The sequence below is a fragment of the Maylandia zebra genome, linkage group LG9 (assembly GCF_041146795.1).
Source record: "Maylandia zebra isolate NMK-2024a linkage group LG9, Mzebra_GT3a, whole genome shotgun sequence".
Taxonomy (NCBI): Eukaryota; Metazoa; Chordata; class Actinopteri; order Cichliformes; family Cichlidae; genus Maylandia; species Maylandia zebra.
The window spans coordinates 35,189,509-35,211,268 of record NC_135175.1 but is presented as its reverse complement, the minus strand read 5'-3'; the positions used below and the strand labels follow the sequence as shown (position 1 = coordinate 35,211,268).

Below are 21,760 nucleotides of genomic sequence, written 5' to 3'. Positions count from 1 at the left end.
CGATGTTGCAAAGAGGGGAATTAGCTTTAAAGTCCGACACTGTTACTTGTATCAGGCTCTAAACGTGCTTCCTTCTGCTGTAAAGCCGAGATTTGAACCTGGGAGTGTATGGGGACTGACTCAGTGCTGGAGACAGCCTCGAGTGGACATTAGAGGAACTGCAGTTCGTGGTACGTTCTGTGCTAGCTTCATCTTTCAGCTGTTTGAAAGATGCTACACTTCATGCTAACTGACACACATGCTAAAGTTAGCATAGCAGGTCAGTGTGCTGGAACGTCCTTTTATTCTGGAGCAGCTGAAATCCTGCTGGTGTTTAAAGAACTTGTGTACTTCAGCAGCAGTTATACGAGGTGACGTGTGTGTGTGTGTGTGTGTGTGTGTGTGTGTGTGTGTGTGTGTGTGTGTGTGTGTGTGTGTGTGTGTGTGTGTGAACCTAACCCAGTCTGAAATGTCCTACCCTTTGGCTAACTCTGCCCTTCATTTAGTTCTTGTATCTCTGTGTGGTTGTGTGTCCTCACCTGACTGTCTCTGTCTCTACCTGCACATGTCCACGTTCTTTTCTTTGTGTTGTGTGTACTTTTGTGACTCAGCTTCCTTTGTATTCTCAGTACTACTAACCCCAACGCTTTGAAGTGTTACAATTAGTTTCAGTTTTTGTGTACTCTCAATACAAGAACATTGTGTTGTTACTTTGTAGCTCTTGTATCGTCTAATTGTGTGAAAAGCATTTTTCCCATGGGTGGTGGCTGACTGTCTAAGCCGGTCATTTCCAGCTTTATATTTTCCCTCTTGGACTGGTTAGAGTAGCTTTGCATGATTGACAGTTCAAAATAAGCCCGATTTCTCTCATCCTGGGGCAGCAAAGTGAAAGACAAAATATAAAAACCTTCTCGTCTCGACGTCTGCTTCAGCATGAGCACATGCTGCTGCCGCTGTCATCGTTCTCCATGTTAAATATGTTTTCACTTCCTGCAGACACAGGCAGAGGCTGTGATATTTCAGAAACACTTCTAGGTCCTTTTAATCATCTTTAATCAAAATAATATGGACACACAGGGCTTTGCTGCTGCATTTACGATCTGCTGCTAACATAAACATTTACAGGAATACCGTTTTGTGATTCAGAGCGTGCTGCTGTAAAAACAGTCTCGGAAAATTATGTGTGTGTTTAAAGAATGCTAACATAAAACAGCGTTGCAGCGCTCTCCCCACGTCCCAAACCTAGCTTACATTCCTTGCTGTGTCTCTTTCAGGTGTTCTCCGGCATCTTCACAGCAGAGATGGTGTTGAAGATCATCGCTCTGGATCCATACTACTACTTCCAGACGGGCTGGAACATCTTCGACAGCATCATTGTCTGCCTCAGCCTCATGGAGCTCGGCCTGTCCGATGTGGAGGGGCTCAGCGTGTTGCGCTCCTTCAGGCTGGTAAATCACACCGATTGTCCCACATTTACCACCAAATTCAACAAAGGGGTGGCTTGAATTAAAATGTTGTTGATCATTACAACACGTAGTTCATCAGCCAGCTGATTTCTGATTGATTTGGAAGGACTAAAAATCCTGAAACCCAACTAAGGATGTAATTCCTGAGTAATTAAATTAAATTTCAATGTATTTTATTTTGAATAAAAATCTAATTTTATTTATCTACAAATACTTAAAGGTAGGTACATTAGAGTAAATGGCTAACAAGTCAGTTTTTACAAGAAACAAAGAAATGCACTTGTTACATTTTGTCAGATCTTAGCAGGAGAAATAGTTTCTAAAACATGTTGATAGAAAGTCACATGGTGTCACATTACCCTCGTACAGGCAGTCTGACATTAGAAAGCACATTCCAATGTACAAACACAAGAACAGCTACATCCGCTCTCTGTTTCATTAGGAATTATTAAAGTGGACATCGCAGTATATTCATAGTCAGGAGATAATAATTAAGCTGGAAACTCAGCTGATGGGCAGCTGAAGGCCCAATGAGACGGCAGTGTTCAGCGGGATGTTTCGCACCTCGCAGAGGACGTGATGATTGGCTGATAATGAGCGGTGTCACTCAAAATATAAGTTCCACTGTGTCCAATTTTGCTTCACCGGCAAACAAGGAAAACAAGATGAGGACAGTAGTGGTCACACACACACAGACACACACAGACACACACAGACACACACACAGACACACAGACAGACACACACACTGACACACACACAGACACACACAGATCCTCGCAGGCTGTCTTCATCAGTCTGCGTCGATCTTTCTAAGTGTCACTCTGGGTATTGTCAGGTTCTACCAGAGGCAAACACACTCACACACACAGACTCGCACACACTAATAAAGCCACTCTGATGTTTGAGCCTTTCTTCTGCGCCGGCCTGGTTTCTTTGTTTTTTCTTCCTCTGTTCTGTTTCTCTTTTGTTCCTCTGTTTTCTCAGCCGTGCTCTGTAATTTTGAATACTGTTTTTTTCTTTCTCTCCTTTCTCTCTGATGCTGACCTTAATTTTGTTTCATGCTTTCATTGTCTTTGAGTCTTCCTCTCTCTTTCGGTTGATTTATTGAAAATAAAGAGAGAAGTAAAAAAACACCTGTGAGTCCAAAAACGACACAAAGCCCCATCTGTGGCAATATGAGTATGCAGCTTCAGACACGATCGTCAAATGAACTTCAAATAAATAAAATCAGCAATTTTCCTCAAATCTTCGATTTAAATTTCTGTTTGTTTTGTCAGACTTGTTAAAGATCCAAATATCTCTCAATCTTAGAGACATTTACACCATTTACTTCAGACAAACATGACATTTCAGGCAAAGCTGATGAAATTTAGCAGATGAACACAAGGCAACTTGGCTATCATCCTAATAAAAATGGAGGCTAGGCGCTTGGTTACTGCGGAACTGCCGAGCATATTAACCATGACAGGCCACACCAAACTCTCCTCAGAAATCCTGTATTGAAGTTTTACAGACACCCATCATGTGATGTTAATTATTCTTGACATGTGACCATAGGATCAGATGAATAAGGTCCCAACCACACAGGCCTAGAGACCAGTCAGTGACCAATGAGTGGTTGCTAGGGAAAAAGGTGTATTCCCCGTAGGGCTGGGCGATATGGCCTAAAATTCATATAATGATATGATATAATTTGAAGCACGTGCGGTAATAATATATATCACGATATATTCTTTTCTTCTGTATAACGTATTTTCCACACTAAAAATCCTTTAATTTTCTCAAAAATCGAGAGTGTGCCTTATGTATGAATTCTGGTTGTGCTTACTGACCTCAAACCGATTTCTGTGTGCAGAAATCTGTTAAAAAAAATGTTTTAGTACAACTTTGGTAAGCCGCACAGCTTGATGGATTGTCAGAGCATTATGGCTGCCGTAGTGAGGAGCTTCGCGAAGTAATCTGGGTCCAAAACTCCGTCAACTTCAGGTCCCAAAGTCAAACAAACACTGAGAATTAAAAACGGTCTAAATTCTTTCATCTTTAAAAGAATCATCAGCGTTGCTGCTTTATCGGGTGTAACAATTAAGTTTTACATCGATGCATCCATGAAAACAGAATTTATTAAATTTAACAGAGACAGAAGTTAACAGGAAGTTAGCTCGCTAGTTTACACCTAAACATTTCATACCATGTTCTGACTGAGAGATTTCTGAAACAATTCAAACGTACAGCTCTGCTATCACTTCCAACATAAATGAAGACAGAAACTAAACAGCAGTGGCCTTTGAGGGGTTACTGAAGTCTGACTACCTGATATATAATGTTGTGCTACGTGATTGCTAGCGACACAGCTATGTTAGCATAACATTAGCACAATGAAGCTGGAGGATGAACGCCAACTTTTTTTCCACTCATTAAAAGTTAACGTGAGGGATTCTGGTGGTCAGGGACAAATGCAATCGCATAGCAGGATGCTGTACACGGGCCAAACTTCAGTCAGGAGAACAACTGAGATCATTCATCCACAATACGAGGTTAGTTATTAATATACTGCAACAACATGGGAATAGAGCAGCTGCGAGAGAATTCAACATTAATGAATCAATGTTACGGAAGTGGAGGAAGCGCAGTTTTTGGCTTTCCCCATATTTCAAAAGGGCTTCATCTCTTTGCTGTGACTGTCGCCGGCCATAATTTGCAGATGATAATGGTTTTAGCCACTGCGATGCTTTCGACCAAAACAGGCGCCGCTTGATGACATCATCAACATGCGCTATCGCGATAGAGCGATATAGTCAAAATCTCTATCGTTGGCCAAATTTATATTGTTTCTATCGTATATCGTTTATATCGCCCACCCCTAATTGCCCGTCCTCCTTGTGATTGCTTTGACCACCAGTATGTTGCTGCAGTTGTAGTTGGAATGGACGTCATGCACCTGCTCACAAACACTGCTCTCTGGGCTGCAGTCAAACTGTGCAAAGTGTGACACAAACCAGAAATGAAGAGTTTACCTTCAAAGTAATAGTTGTGTCTTTGCAACATGTTGGCTGCAGTGCTGAGGCACAACGTTTAATTTGAAGGAGAATGTCTGTGTGGTTTTTCATGTAGCACTGTCTTCACATCTGATTTAACCTAGAAACAGCCATAGGAACCACTGCCAACTTCCATTTTTCCCTAGCAACCGATAGCTCAATTACATCCAATATGGCAGACAACTCTTGAGCAATGTGCCCATGACATCATCTGAGAAACCTGGTTTTAGCTCTGCTGTCTCTTCCTTTTCCTCGCTTCCCTTGCAGCTACGTGTTTTTAAGCTTGCTCGCTCATGGCCAACTCTCAACACGCTGATAAAGATCATCGGGAACTCTATGGGCGCTCTGGGCAACCTGACGCTCGTCCTCGCCATCATCGTCTTCATCTTTGCCGTGGTCGGCATGCAACTGTTTGGGAAAAACTACCAGGTAACACTTCTGACCCAGACTAAGGTACGGGCCTGACGTCGCTTGTTCAGAACATTGAGCTTCTTTCTGCCGCCTCTGCAGGAATGTGTGTGTAAGATCTCCAAGGACTGCACTCTTCCTCGTTGGCACATGAAGGACTTCTTCCACTCGTTCCTCATCGTCTTCAGGGTGCTGTGCGGCGAGTGGATAGAGACCATGTGGGACTGCATGGAGGTCGCAGGGCAGCCGCTCTGCATCCTCGTCTTCATGCTGGTCATGGTCATCGGAAACCTGGTGGTGAGTTCCTACCTGCTTAATCAAAGAATCCCTCTGGAATTTTGACTTTTAGGAGGTGTGACTGACTTATACTGGGTATGATCATCTATTGGACTAAGCTGGAATGTCCGTTGTGCTCCAGCCGGTCAGTTGGTGTTGGCAGTCTGCAAGTTAAAACAAATGTTTTGAGGAGATGTAAAACTTTAGCATCATTAGCAAATTAGCGTCATTGGCTAGCTATTTAACATTGGTCCATGTAGTCTCACGGTCATTGTCAGTCTCCAGAGACAGTCACTTTAAATGACTCGACATTGGCAAACTGGAATGTTGTTCAGAAGGAGGAATGGCTGCTTTTGACCTAAGTTGGTGCAATGATGTATTCAACCCAAACACAAAGGTTTTACACTTCGAATACTGCTGTAAGATATTATCATAGCTCACCATGAAGTCTAATGATTTCTCTCACTTTTCTCAAGGCTGTGTCCCTTTGTCCCCCTGGGTCAATGTGAAAGAGAAGTTAGACCCTTGAAATCCTGTTGTTGTCAGACAGCGTCCATAAGCTTCTCCTTGGATTCTGATTGTCAGGAGAATCTCAGCTGATGAGTGTTTCAATGCAGTGTGAGGAAGATTTTTCACAAAAGTTGAGATATTTGCTTCAGTGTAGTGAGAGATGCTGGCTAACTTTGCTCATAACTGTGAGCAAACTGAGTTGGTAGTTGTGTAGTTGTGTGTGTCTGTGCAGGTTCTTAATCATCCAGGTCATGGTCCAGTCCAAAGTGCTTGAATCAAAGGCCAGCTGTCTTCTATCCAAGCACTTTGGACCGAGTCTACAGTCGTTAGGGTTAGAGTTAACTGTAATTCAGCATTTTGGCTAAACAGAGCTCATTAAAAATAACTGTTGGGCAGAAGAGAAAGGCTGTGTTTTGGTCAGCAGGTGGGCTTTCCTGACCTGACTTAGCCATGTGCTACCGCGGGTATCGAATCCTGCTTCGAGTCGAGGCTGAGGGATGAAAATGTGACAGCTCAGCCAGCTCGGAGAAGACTTGTGGTCCACAGAGGAGGGATGCTTGCTGATTTTGATGGCCTTCGCCATCACAACATACATATCCAAAAAAGTCATTTATTTCATCTTATAACTTTCATTATTAAGAACTTTCCAGAGCAAATTCTTGAAGCTGAGCTCCTTTGACCAATAAATACATTTCACTTGTTTTATGCTCGTTCCATTTTTATGTGTTTTGTTTTTACTTGGACTGTATTAGCAGTTTAATTTTTGTGTAGACTAAGTGTTATCTCACACACACAGACACACACACACAGACACACACAGACCAATGCAGGGAGCACTTGACAAAAGGAGAACAGAAAAGATTTCCTTTCTTCTGATAACTATCTGCCATCTCATCTTACCCAGCACCCCCAACGCGCACACACACACACACACACACACACACACACACACACACACAGAGAGAGCTCGTTTTACCTCTCTTACTATACAATGCAACCCCCTGCTAGCATGAACACGTCACCTCTGCACGTCTAAACACATCAATCAATCAGAGTGTGTGTGTGTGTGTGTGTGTGTGTGTGTGTGTGTCTGTCTGTCTGTCTGTCTGTCTGTCTGTTGGGGGAGAGGGATTATAGTAGTATGTAACTGGAGAAGAGAAAGTTCCACGATCAGATGGTCAAATGCCCCCCCCCCCAAACACACACACTCATTCAAGCACACAAGTCATAGCTGAAGTGAGACGATATTATTCACCACTTTGTCACATGCAGGGTGTGTTTGTTATTACTTTGTTCCGCAGCATTAGTAAAAAAAACAAAAGTACTGGTCACTTGTGAGCTGGCAGAGTTGACACGTCTCTGAAATAATAATGAGTAAGTTCAGCAGTCAAACTACATCTGAACCAGATTTTGAGTAAATATTAGTAAGTTTTCCTCTACAGTAAGATTTCAATACACCTGTCAGGACAGGTACTTGGCACACCTCCTTTATGCCTTTAATCATTTTTAAAAACCTTATCATCATACACTCATACCCCGTTTCATCAGGGCTAGATTGGGGTTCAGTACCTTTTCCCGTACTTCGAGTAGCTGAATGTCCAGTAACAACCTTGTGATTAAAGCCTGACTTGCTCTACCTCCTCAGCTATAGAGGATATTCCTCTGTGGAATAACGTGGGAGGATATCTGACTGAAATGAATGCAAGCAATAAAGCCGGTCATCAACTTGTGTTTGGCCTCACCGGACAAAAATAAAATCCATAATAAGCTTTTATTTCAAGTAGTCTGAGGTGAAGCCTGATTCCTGCACCTCCTCCTAACTTTGGTTTCAAGACTGAGCTGAAGTTAATTTTCTTCAAATTCTGGAATCCCCCTTACTGTAAACATTAAAAACACTGAAATAAAATCCCAGCACTTGAAAGTGTCACTTTAGCTTCTTCTGCTGTATGCATGATTTCCTAGTTTGTCTCAGCTGTTGTGTTTCTGGCTCTTCCCTAATTCTCAGTGGATTGTAGATGAATTTATCCCATAAATATGCTTCTGCCTAGAACCGGGATCTCAGGGTGACATTACTCACAAAGACGAATACAAGATTTTCTTTTTTTTAAATTAACCAAAGTACAACAGGTCAAACAGATAAATCAACTCGTGAACAGGAGATGTTTGGGCAGCAGAGGAAACTAGGTGCTGCACCGATGCTACCTTTTCTTTTTTGGAATAAAAATATCTTGGATTGAAAGTTTTTAGTTTTTTTCTGGATCTGTGGAACTAGATCCATCTCAAAATGTTTTATTGTTAACAAACAGTACATCATAGATTTGTTGGTATGGCTCCATAATCGTTGATGTCCCAACATGAGCCTGATGCAGGGAGAGCAGCAGCCAAACAGATTCAGCAGTTTATAGCATTATTATTCTAAACTGCATTTATGTTTTAGCAGCAGCAGGTGTCTGAGTAGCAGTCAGATCTTAGCGTATATATATCCCAACACCAGAGTTTGGGGTCCAAATATAACTGGATAAATAGAATATATTAAATAAATATATTTAAATAAATATATTTAAAGGATGCTTTACATGACAAAGAAAGCAGGATCAACAAATGTGGAAAAAGGAGCTTGAATACAATTTAATTTTACTCCTTAATTTCCGTTTTTATCATTTTCATTTGTTCCCTGGGCTCCTCGTTCTGTCCCTCCTCTTCCTTGTCTAGTCTTCACAGCCTGTAATATACTCTGTAGTGGATTCTCATATTCACCAGTCAGTGGATCATGAAATGTGTGTGCGCGCAGCAATAATAGAGTCTCACTCATCTATTTAGCTTAATGGTCTCATGGATATTTAATAATGAGCTTGATAGGCCAGACAGCTCACACACACACACACACACACACACACACACACACACACGCAGACAAGCATGCCGTCAACAGCCTCTTATTCCGTCCTCAGTGACAGGAATTGTATCTCCTCCTACAGAGGGATATGCTGACCTGAGTGAATGAGTGTGTGTGTGTGTGTGTGTGTGTGTGTGTGTGTGTGTGTGTGTGTGTGTGAACCTTTGCTATTCATGTGATTTATCCTTTTAGAAATGGCCCCATTGTGCACACCTCAGCGTGCTTAGGTGTGCACATGCCTTGCATGCGTTCACGTGTTTGTATGTGTGCATGACTTTTTTTTTTTGGTGGTGGTGGTTATAGGATGTCACGTTGTCAGACCTCATAACAGGCAGTGAGGAAGGAGGAAACAAGTGAAAGCATATCCAAATACTGTAAACAGACAGGAAGGAAAGCAGGAAGGGTAATTCAAGTTAAGGTAACTCGAGGTGATGCCAAAAGGAATAAAGAGGTGGTAACAGAGACAGAGAGAGAAAAGATCAAAGGAAAGGACAAGAGGGAGATGCCATTAAAGAAAAGCAGAGAAGATAAGGAAGGAGCAATGGGAAGAAAATAGGGAAGGAAGAAGGAAAAGGGGAGGAGAAAAGAATAAAAGGGAAGGAGGACAAAAAGTGGGAAAGGATAGGAGCAAGAAGAGGAACTCACAAAGTGAAAGAAGTGAGAAAAACTCAAGAAAAGAAGTTGTCAGTAGAACAAACAAGAAACAAATTCAAAGAATAAAAACAGAGTTAAAGGATTATTGCAGAAGGATGAGGAGAAAAGGTAAGGGGTAATAGAGACGTAAGAACCTGAGGAAGAAAGTGATAAAACTGATACAGTACAGGAAAGAAGGAGAAAAGTTGAGGAGGAAGAAAATGAAGAGGGAAGAAATGCAATAAAAGAAAGAAGAGGAGAATTTAGAAGCACAGGGTAAAAGAAAGGAACAAGAAAAGTAGTCTCATATGTAAAGACAGGAAAAGGGAGGAAATGGTACAAGGAAACTGAGGGTATAAAAGGAAGAAAATAGGTACTAGAGAAAAGAAAAGATGAAAAGAAAAACAGAAAGGAAGAGAAGAAGACAAAGGGAGAGTACGAGAATAAAAGAAATGAAGGAGGAAGAGAAAAGGTGAGGAAGGAAAAGGAAAACATTTTGGCAAGAGAACTAAAGAGGGAAAAGTAGTGGAAAAACTAAACAAGGAAGAAGGAAATGGTAAATGGTGAGAGGGAGAGAGCAGAAGAGGAAAGAAGAGAGGAAAATAAATCTGACACAGTTTCAAGAAAGAAATCAGAAAAAGCAAGAACAAGGCACAGAGGGAAGAAATTAAGCTTCCTGCTTCCTGTTTAAATAAAAGGAAATAAGGAGCAAAAGTAAACAGAAGAAGGAAAAGATGGAAAAAGTAAAAATGAACAGCGAGATGGAGGGGTACGAAGAACCAGAAAGGAAAAAGAGGAAGTAATAGAAGGAAAATGAAAACAAAAGGAACGAGAAAAGGTAAGAAGGAAAAGGAAGAAGTATGATAAGAAAGGAAGGAAGGAGGAAATAAAGAGATGGAATTAAAATGAAAGGGAGGAATTTAAAAGATGGAAAGACCAAAAGGGGGAAACACAGAAGGAGAACGAAGAGCGGAAGAAAAGTGAAAAGTGCAAAATAAAACACGAAGCGAAGCAGGAAAGGGAAAAATGAGGAGGAAGTAAGGAAAAAGAAGAAATACAAAAAAAAGGAAGTTTCACTTTAACGACTCAGAGTTTTGTCACGGAAACAGTTGGCGGGCAAGATGTGAGACATGGTTGCCGTGACACTGAACCTCACGATGTTACTCTAACACCCAGAAGGCACCGGGGCAGGAGAGAGGACCAGCTGTTCGCAGACCGACAGTATTGCACATGAGCACACAGATGACGCGTTACTGTAAGAGCTGATTCTGATTTTAATTAAAAACAGAATGCACACACACACACCTAATGATGTGTGTTTTTATTTACATTTGCTTAGCCAATCATATAGTGTGTGTGTGTGTGTGTGTGTGTGTGTGTGTGTGTGTGTGCACACACTCAGTGACGGCAGAAGGCCCACATCCTTCTGTCAAGATCTTGTTGGCAAAGCGAACCAAACTCTCAACACAGCCTCACACCAAATAGCCTTTAAGAACAGGACAGATCAGGGGTGGGCAGTCTCAGTCCACGAGGGCCGGTGTCCCTGCAGGTTTTAGATGTGGCCTCGAACCAACACAGCTGATTTAAATGGCTAAATTAGCTCCTCAACCGCTGTATTCCAATTCAGCGTCTGCAGCTTTAAAGGCCGCATTTTAAGGCCGATTACGTCACAGTGACACGACGAAGGCTGTCCCAATTGGAAGGCTGCTCGAAATGCGGCCCTCAAATGCGTCCTTCGTGGCCCAACATATCCCAGAATGCATAGCGTGGCGCTGGGTGTGGATAATTGTGCCGAAAAAAAACGGCGGATGAGGGGCCCCCGAAGAGTGAACTTTAAGTACTGAATATTATGTCACTTATTTATGTGCAAATGTTTAATAACGAAGAACATTAAACATTACTGTTGGCCACATGTCGGCAAAGTTATGTGACATTAGTGACGTTTGTACTAACTTGGTTTTAAAGCCTTTACTTTAAAATATACGTCGTTCAATAGCTGAACTTAATCTTACAGAGAATGATCAAAGCTCATGTAGAAACAAACAAACAAATAAACAAAAGGTTTTCTCCTTCATTTCTGTCAAACAAAGCTGTATGACACGTTTCCAGTGGTTAGTATCATGGTTGCTAGGCAACCTGGGCAGCGCGACGGAGGCTAGACCGTCCCATTTCACAAGCCTCGCACTTCCGGCCTTAGTGGTCTTTGAGTACGCGGCCCTTGAGGATCGTTGAGGCTGCAGACCCTGAATTGGGAAACAGCCAACATGTCCTGAAGTTCTCCAGAGGCCTGGTAACAAACTCATCATGTGATTCAGGTGGGTTGACCCAGGGTGAGACCTAAAACCTGCAGGACACCAGCCCTCGTGGACTGAGACTGCCCACCCCTGGGATAGATAGTTTGTCATTAAAGGTAAATGTGAAGTTGATTAAAGTTGTAAATCACTGGATTATCCTAATAGAGTAATGGATTCATTCATGTAGATCTCTGTCCTGATGTTCTTCAGAAACAGTTTCTGAGCTGCCTTTGTTCCTGGGCTTTTATTCTGAAAAGTGTTTCCTGCTACTTCCTGCAGACTGTGTTCCTGAACTGTGTGTGTCTGTGTGTGTGCAGCTGCACAGAGGGAACCAGATGTTTCTTTGCTTTTTCTCTTTATGACAAATGAGCGGCTGAATGTGTTTTCCTGAGCCAGCACTTGAGCAGCAGCACACCTGCCTCTGCGCTCCTCCTCCTCCACCTTCTCCTCCTCTTCTTCTCCTGTTTTTTTTCCACTTCTTTTCCTCTCCGTTCATTTATACATGTACATTCACTTTTATCATTGTCATTTTTAGCAGGGCCTCCAAAGCTGCTCAAACAGCACAAATCAGCAGTTTGAATTGTCTGACCGATTAATTACATATATGCTGGATGGATTATTCTTAGTAGAAGAAACATCTGGTGGTGGTCTTATATGAGGCGCTTCAGGTCAAAGCAGAAACAACACACGTGCGGAGGAAAATAAATGGTGGGATGCATCAACTCTGTTACATTAAATGTATATTTTTCTAAGACGAGTTTTATTATAAGTTAAAAATAAAACAACAGGATTCAGAACACAATGAAAAAGTGGACAATTATGGAAACCAGGACACGTTGGGCTTGTATTAATCAGTCCAGTGGAGATAAAGAATATTAACTCTTAGCACTAACAATCTTTTTATTTCCTCTGTGTCCGGAACATGGAGTTTATAATGATAAACCCCAAAAGCGCTACTTTTTGTGTAAAATGATTAAATGTCCATGCTGTAAACACTGAGAGGCTCGCAAACTGCATCCTCTCAGTGTCCAATACTGATGTTTAAACCCAGTGGATCGCACAGAACTATGAGCCTTATGATGGACTGAGAACCTGTCCAACCTCTCGTCCTGTGACAGCTGTGACAGGCTTGCCTCCTAACAGCACTCTACCCCTGACACCCCCACAGAGAGCACAGCTATCCTATTAAACAACCGTACAAACACCTGGTTGGATAATTATGACTGAACTGTTTTTGTTTGTTCATAGTTGTCCTAAAACATCTCCAGTACGTGATACCTAAGAGACAAACCCAGGGCAGAAAACCCAACACATCAGTTTCAGTTGCACATTTAGAACCACGTATGTGATTACTGACATGTGTAAAATAGGTTCCATCAGCAGCATGGATGCATGGATGATAGATGGACATATAATATGCTGTTCATCCAAGGGAGACATATAGGGCACTTGTGAAAGTTGCTTTGTATGTAAAACATTATATTCACCCATATATTATAAAATTGCAAGCTTTTGTGTTTATTACTTTATTAATTACAGCCTTTTGAAATTGGGTCATTTCTTTTGATTTCTCATTGGTTTCCTTAAAAAAATAAGCAATAACTACTAAGATCAGTAGTTATTACCACGGTTACCACAGAAACACTGAAAGAGCTGAACTTAATTTTAAGGTAAATGTTGAGGACCGAGTTGAAAAACAGGAGGAGTCTCAGGAATTATTAATTATTTATTTAACCCCCTAAAATCATATTTACAAAAGTAATAAATGTTGAGCTCATAAAAGACGTCAAATAAACAAAACTTAACAAACCAAATGAGTGCCCAAACACACATAACTGACCCACACATGAAATGACGCACAAGGGTCATACAATGGCTGAGCAGACCACTATGACACACGAGGGGTAACTAAACAAAACACAATTGTAAACAACAAACAATGCAGTATACTCTGGTTTGTTAATAAACTAAACACCAAAGAAGAAAATCAAAATCATTAAACACTAAACGCAAATATTTAATTAAATACAAATACTTTGTTTTTAAATGAAAGAAGACACACATTGTCCCTTTCAGCAGGAAGTGGTGGTGCGGTCCAATTATCCCTCTTTGTATTTAATGGCTTTAAACCTTGTCTGGCAACTCCCCGGGATCATCACGTTCCCATAGCTTCAGGTTGGGAGTATTAATCTGAAACACACTGAGTCTTATTCTGAATGCAAAATCCTCAAAACGCTCCAACCACAGATTGTGGGAAATGACAGACGGCATGTCCTCCTGTGGAAATGTGACCCTAACATGTCTTTTAATGATCAGTCTGAGGCTCCAGCGTTTCTGTTAGTGATTCTAAACCGTTTTAGTACAGCGTCCATATACTTTAGTTCACATCTCGCAGCCTTCTGCTTCTGTATTTGTACATTTTAGGTGTCCCTGTAACTCAGTTTGTCCTCCCTGTGTTCAAACATTATATAAAACAATATTACAGGCTAAGAGATAACCTCGTCCTCTCCTCGCCCGCTCTCTTTCTCTCCTCTTCCCTCTCTCACCCTTCTCTCTCGTTCTTCATCTCTCACGTTGCAAACGTTTTTTCCCAGGGGGCTTTGCTCACAGGGGTTTGTTGTGACGAGGAGAAGCACCAAAAGCAGATCGTGTTACCTGCCCATTCATCACCACCACCTCCCCCATGTGTGCGTGAGTGTGTGTGTGTGTGTTTGTTGCTCATGAAATTATCCAGGACAGCAGCAGCTGATTCTTGGGCTCTCCTCGACTACCCGAGATGAACTTCACTCAGAGCTGAGCGCTCCTGTATGCACAGTCGGTCTTTAATGATGAAAGTATTCAGCGAGTCAGCGACAGCGACCGTGATGAATGACGGGACTCTGTAGATCTGAGCGAGATGCTCGCTTTATTTCACAACAAACAACATCCAGCACATGCAAACGTCATCCGTGTCTCTGAAACGGACCCAAAAGCAGACACCAGAGAGACGAAGCTTTAACCAAAAGTCAGCAGTTTATTAGCCGAAGTCCAAAACAGAAAAACAAGGCAAGACTGAACTGGGATAAACTAAACTCAACATGAAAACATTGACGTGACGTGAATCTGAACAGGCACCTGTAAAAACTATGACTCAAAACATGAATAGAGACCTAAACAGACGAGTGAAAACAATCCAGAAAATATACTGTGACACGACACAAGACAAGCAGACGGACCAACACTGAGCAGAGAACGACAGAGGGCTTAAATACACAGAAGGGTAACGGGGGAAATGGAAACACCTGGGGAAACACAGCTGACACAAATAATCATGACACCACAGGGAAAAGTACACTAAGCACAAAGAGCATAGAAACAAGACTTTCAAAATAAAACAGGAAATGTGAAGAGACATGAACTGGGACACGCAAACTTGACACGAGATAGAGGGAGTGACAGAGGGACACAAGGGGAACCTACACAGAAGCATAGAAAAAACAAACCAGCAAACCAAACTTAAGAACAGCACATGATTTTAACATAAGAGCATAACACAAAATCACACAAACGCCGGCTCACAGACCCAGCCCCTGACACATTGTGAATGGGGTTAAAGATTGATCATTGTGTGCATCTCTAGGTCTTCCATAGCTCGTCTCCACTTAGTTCAAAGCTGCTAACCAAAACTAGCCGATGCTCACATATTACACCTATCCTTGCATCCCTTCACTGACTTCCAGTGAAATTCAGAATCCACTGTTACTAACACAAAAAGCTGTACGTGGACACGTTCCTGCCTTATCAACGCAGCCGGCTCTCCGATCGAACCCTTCTAACGGTCCCTCGCTCTGATCTTAAAACCAGAGGCGATCGTGCTTTTGAGGTTGGAGCGCCCAAACTGTGGAACAGCTTTCCTCAGTCAATGATCTCTGATTTTAAAATACACAGCAGGCAAAATTTGCTGTAATTTGTTTGGGCAAGAAAGATGAAGCTAAACCTGCAGTTCCTCTGATGGCCGCTCGAGGCAGGCTTCGACAGTGAGTCAGATTCCCACAGAGTCTCATGTTAACATGTCTGTCAAGCTTAGCTGATAACTCAGCACTCCACCCTTTCATCAACACAATGAAGTGTCTGAAACACCACCATGAAGGTAAAAACTGTGGCGTTTGAAACCAACAGGTGGCGTTACAGCCCATCGTTTGGGTTGTCTCTGATTTCGAGCTGGCAGTTTGACCCAAAATGTGCTTTTTGAAGTTTATCCAGGTTACCAGCATTTCTTTCGGTTCCTCTGCCTCGCAGACATCATGTTGGTGCACGCCTGTTATTGATCTCTTTTTAGTTCATGCCATGTGTAAAGTTGATTTGGTTGGTTGGCTTTAAACGCCTGTACAGACATTATGAGGACTCAATGATGGAAAAATAATGCAGAATAAAAAGCGCCACATTTGTACTTCTACGGCCTGTAACTCTCAATATATTCACGGCATGATTTTAAAACTTTTCATTAAATATACTAAAGTTACTGTATAAAAATATGAGTTAATTTCAGATTTGACTGACCGATGGACAAATTAACTGGACAGACTGGTTCCAAAGATGGCTGCTGACTTTCTTCTAGAAGGACTTAGCTTGGGTTGTCTCGCCAAGCAGCTACAGGCAAACCTGTCGTCTGTTCGTCTCCGCAGTCTCACTTTTTTGTGCTGGTCTTCACCAATGTATACAATATGTGTAGCTCATTTGCATGTAGACATCGAATCATGATGTGGGCAGAACTCGATCAGATGTTTTTCTTCCTCACAGATACATTTGCATCCAGCTCCACTGCTGTAAGATAATAGTTCTTATTAGTACATTATTAGATTTTATATTCATGAAGCACTCGCAAAAAGAGATACAAGGTGTGTTACATAAAAATGCAGCCACTGAAAGCACAGACAGACCCAATAAAATCGATACAAACTATGTTTGTAATTTGAAGAAGTGATGTTCTGCCTCGTTCACCTGCACAGAAACTTTAGAATGGATTTAAACCAGCATCACCAACATAATGAAGCAGACAGTTAATGGAGTAGAGATCAGTGCGGCTTTATCAGTGCGGCTTTTTGAAGTGAAATAAAGTGAAAGTAAAGCAGACGCAGCAACAGTGAGAAGAATATTACCTGAACTTTGAAAAGAGGTCAAATTAGTCTCACATCCAATCAGAAATACATGGAAATAAATAACAAAATCTTTCTGCCGCCCGTGTGCTCGACCAGTGGCTCAGCTGTGCCTTTAACTTTCTGTGTGTGTGTGTGTGTGTGTGTGTGTGTGTGTGTGTGTGTGTGTGAGAGTGAGAGTGCGTGGATGGTTGGCCCAATCCCCAGGCTAATTGCTACGATCCGTTTAACGAGTTAAACGAGGTGAATTTGGGGGGATCAGGTGGTCCAGAAATTGACACGCGCTCCCACACACAGATGGCTCACGCTGTCACCAAGCATAAACACATCCACGGCTGATGCACGGACACACTTATAAACCTTCTCCCTCTTTCACTGTATCCACCTCACACACTTCCTCATCATAATACATGCAGCTGTTTCACGGAGGGTTTTCCCTCTCACAGCAGCAGGGCTTTAGTCCAGTTTGACTGTCCTGCTGGAACCAAGCGGACACCTGTCACATTAGATTAAGTCAACATGGCTCCACATTTCTGGTCTCTGGCCTGAATCGTGTTTTATTTATGCAGGTTAGAAGTTTCGTATGATACTTGTGTTTTGTTTTAGGAACTTTTTTAATTCAAAATAGGAAATTGAGCACCGAGTACAGGATTTCCAGATGTTAGTCTGTGTGTTACAGCTTCTGGTCCAAATCCTGACTGATAGAGAGCAACTCATACCTTGGATCTTCTTTGTTTACTATTCCTGATAATTTATTAAATCTTATCAATCAAAAAATCTATTATAGCCGAATGAATCAATATTAAATTACTCAGCTGCAAACAGCTGACAGAGACAGTTAGTGGGCAGCTGGTGAACCATAGAGTGGAGTATTCACGAGCTAAAGAGCCAGATATTTATTTTAAATGTTGGTAGAGACCAAGAGCAGATATATACTGTTGAGACAAGCGTAGCTGGAAAAGGACGGGGGTGTTACGCTAAACTTCTGGGTGTGCAGTAGGTGTAGGAGGTTGTTTCCTCACTTTTAACGGCGATATTACTGCCCCCAGGTGGCCAAAACTATACTTAAACATAATTAAGGTTGGGCATATTTTGACCTATAAACAGGCTTAAATGAATAAACTGATAAAACAGACTTCTGTCAGCAATCTCCTATCGACTGTTGGAAAGCAGCAAGGTCACTGGTTGACCTGTCAAGGTATGTTGCCATGTTAACCAATCAGCTGCATTGATCTATTGGTGTTTGAGTCAAGGGCACAGCCAATCAAATTCCAGCGACCTGGGCTGGTGAAACTGGGATTGTAACAGCAGAACGCTGATCAGTACTATAAACAACAGCACACACACCGCCACCACCAGCTGGGATCAATGCACACACACACACACACACACACACACACACACACACACACACACACACTGTAACCTAGGTAATTAAAAATTTCAGTTTAAAGTAAAATAATACTTTTAGTCACAGCCCTTAAATAATATAATTGGAGAGTTCACAAACCTGCACAAAGCAGACTGAAAACTTTCTCAAGAAAAAAAATGGACAAATAAATAAATATAAATGACCGAGGATTTATTAATTGGGGGAGAAGTCCTGACAACATGACTGCATGCGCTGCATCATGTCCTCACAACACGAGTAATGCATGCCTGCACACACATGTCAGAGTTCTGCTTCCTGGTGTCAGATATTGACCCACTGGCCCGGTTTCCTCTTACACAACCAGAAACTGGAAAGCTGCCGGATCCAGTTGAGTCGTTACATAAACACAACCAGCTGCGGGACGTCCAGCCTGCGGGGTGTGTGCGCTGCTTGATTCATCAATAGCTGTGAATGAGACGTGTGAATGTTTGATAGATGGGCCGAGGCAGAAATGGACGGCGAGATAATTATTATGAGCTGGACTGGACCAGGATGACCTGAGGACACAGGGCCCATACCCAGGCTGACATCGGAAATATTTTTAACAGGAAGTAGCAGGGCCTCAGCATCGTTGTTTGACATACAGGGATTCTCGTTTAGAGTTTAGGATGCAGGGTAGATTTTAAAACCTTCTGTGATTCTTTTTCACTTCGTTTTTGGGTTCATTCTCGATTCTTTGGTTAGGGTTGGGGTTTGGCGTTAGATCTGTAACTCAACATATGTTAAAAGACAAATTTGTTCCATCTGCGAGAACTTCTCCAACATGTCTTTGGTTGACTATGACGATAACCCTTTGCTATTGGAGAAAATTTGCTCAGATGGTCTCATAAACCATAAAAATACATTTAATACATTTTCCTTCATTTGTCTGAAATTGGGTCACCCTTCTACCCAACAATGTTTTCCAGTTATTTCTGGGTAATCCCACGCTTGACAAGATATGTAATCTCTATGGAGAGTACTCCGGGGTCTCTTCCCAGTTGGATGCACCCCAAAAAACTCCAAGGGGGCGGGCATCCAGGACCGTTATGATCTAAAGCACCTCATCGGGCTCTTTATCAACACAAAGGAGCAGCGAGTTCTCATCTTACATCTGAAGATAAACCCTTTATAACTTTTCCAGCTTCACACTTTGCACACTTTGATCTGGTAGGCTGTTCTGTTAGACAGACCCGTGCTGCCGGTTGTGGTGCTCATGGTGTCATTTATGTTACAAGCATAGCAAGGCCTGCCGAAGTGCCTCTGAGCATGAAACAAACCCACCTGTCTGCTGCTGTGAGGTCTGCTGGCTGAAATCAGACAGATGCAGGAAGCTGCTACCTGAGCCACCTGACCTGTCACCACACACACACACACGCACACACACACACACACACACACACACACACACACACACACACACACACACACACACACACAGACAGAGTTGTGGTTAAAGAGAAGCAATCTGGCTAAGAGCAGCACTCCGGCTTGGTGATCAGTTACTAAGAGCCTCAGGCATTATTCAGCACACACTGAGCAATCAACCTTCTGTGGACACTGTGACGCCACACAGGCTGTGTGTGTGTGCGAGTGTGTAAGTGTGTGTGTTTAATGAGTTAACTAAAGAATAAAGGATGAGAGAATGGAAGCAACTGGGAACATCTGGGTGACAGGGAGGGTTAATGGCTCCTGACAACCTTGAAGATCTTCACACATTCATGGTCTCCAGAGGATAAATTGTAAAAATGGATTAAAACTTATTTATGTCGAAGTACCTGAAATATTAATGAGCTTTCCCTGAGACTCAGCTGGATTTGTGCCATGCTCTGTCTTTGTTAGCTTTAGAGGTCAGTGCAGACAGGAGCGAGGACGCAGATTTAGCCTCTGGGGAGAAACCCTGGTGTTTCGGTGCTTACTGGCGAAGTCAGCAAATATCCATCAGTGCTAACTAATGAAGATCATTTTTGAAAAAAGAAAGCCTGAAAAGTTTTCTCAACGCTCACACCGCACCCACAGTTCAGTTCAGCAAACCGTGACGTCAAAGAGAACATCCTGACGCACGTTTGAATCTTGTCTTACAAACTGAATTTCTAAACTCAGCGTCTCTCCCTCGCTGTCTTTCTCTGTGTCTCCAGCTGTTGAACCTCTTCCTGGCTCTGCTCCTCAGCAGTTTCAGCTCTGACAACCTCTCGGCTCCAGACGACGACGGGGAGATGAACAACCTGCATATCGCTATTCACAGGATCACCCGGGGCCTGGCCTGGTGCCGCAGACAGGTACCCGTCTGTGCGTCACTTTGTAAACTACCACAGAGCTCGTTCTGTCTCACACTGTGTTTTCCTTCATGTTGTCTGTGGTTCAGGTGGTGGATTTTTTTAATGGGAACCTGAAGCGTCGTCGTCAGAAGCGAAAGGAGGCCAAAGCCATGATGAAGCTGAAACGCCTCAGTACCATCCACACGGAGGCCAACGGTGCTGTCATAGGTGACATACCTCAGAGATTCTTTCTGTCGCACACTAACACAGATCGGATGTACTCGTCCTCTCGTGTTACCTTTGTTAGAATTCACAATGACCTCCTCATCTGGCTAATTTCCACCTTTCAGTAACCAGCCTTGGACTGCTGTCATGCAGCTGCGGCTGTTTCTCAGTTTAATGCATGTAAGGCACTGTGACATCTGAGATTTAAGAGTAAAAATATCTGGTATTTATAAGCTGCCGATCCATAAAAGATATAAACACATTAATTTGCCATTTGATGGTTGTGTGCCAAGCATCTTCTTGGGTGAGAGCCACTCAAAGCCGACCAGCTTTGTTTCCAGGAAGTTCCTGCCCTCAGCCAAGAAGCAGTCACACATAAACAGCAATCAGCCGTGTGAAGCAGTTAAACAACAAACATCTTTTCAAAAAGTCTTTGTACATAATTAACAAATGAGATTAAGCTGCTAAATCAATTTCTTTAAATAAGATTTTCATCAAAGGTCACCGTCAACTATTATTGACAGGTGTGTCTCTTAAAATTAAACCAAAAACATGAAACTTCCAGGTCTGATGGCAAAAGTGAATGTTTTTAATGAGCTGAAGAGAAGTTTCCATGAAGTAGTTTAGTTCCCTCCCAAATAAATCAGTCTGTTAGAGGAGCAGCAGAAGTCTGATTGTGCAGAAGTCTCTGAAAAAATGGCCACAGACCCCAGGAAGGACTTTCCTGATGTGGATATGGTCTCAGTCACTACGCTGAAGTCTTATCTGGTAAAATATGATGGGATTTTTAGTAAATTAAGCTTCCATGCATGTGGCATTCATGCAGTTCCATCTTTGAAATGCATTTAAGACTTAACTTGATCTATTTAAAGCAGCGGTCCCCAACCTTGTTTGTGCCATGGACCGGTTTATGCCCGACAATACTTTCACAGACCGGCCTTTAAGGTGTGCCGGATAAATCCGACAAAATAAAACCAGTACCGGTACCAAAAAAATGAAGATTTATTCATAACACACGGAAAAAGACCCAGTGAAACTGAGATAACGATAAAAACGTTAAAAGCCCTGATAACCATGAATTTCACACCCGAGACTCAACTCTCGCGGCCCGGTACTAAACGACCGGTACTGGTTTGTGGCCCGGGGGTTGGGGATGGCTCCGACAGTCTCGGTCGTTGTGTCCTTGGGCAAGTAACTTGGTGGAAGCAGACCCTCTAATATGTAGACATGA

General features: G+C 42.4%; 1 protein-coding gene across 1 annotated transcript in view; it reads left to right on the top strand.

Moving 5' to 3' along the window:
• The window catches only part of LOC101467375 (sodium channel protein type 3 subunit alpha), a 262,766-nt gene that overhangs the window by 171,961 nt on the left and 69,045 nt on the right, over nt 1–21,760 (top strand). Inside the window, exons 17-21 of the mRNA XM_024803636.2 lie at nt 1,254–1,427; nt 4,751–4,912; nt 4,994–5,188; nt 20,185–20,325; nt 20,412–20,532. Of these exons, the coding sequence (XP_024659404.2) occupies nt 1,254–1,427; nt 4,751–4,912; nt 4,994–5,188; nt 20,185–20,325; nt 20,412–20,532 (793 nt within the window). The remainder of the gene's footprint in view (nt 1–1,253; nt 1,428–4,750; nt 4,913–4,993; nt 5,189–20,184; nt 20,326–20,411; nt 20,533–21,760) is intronic.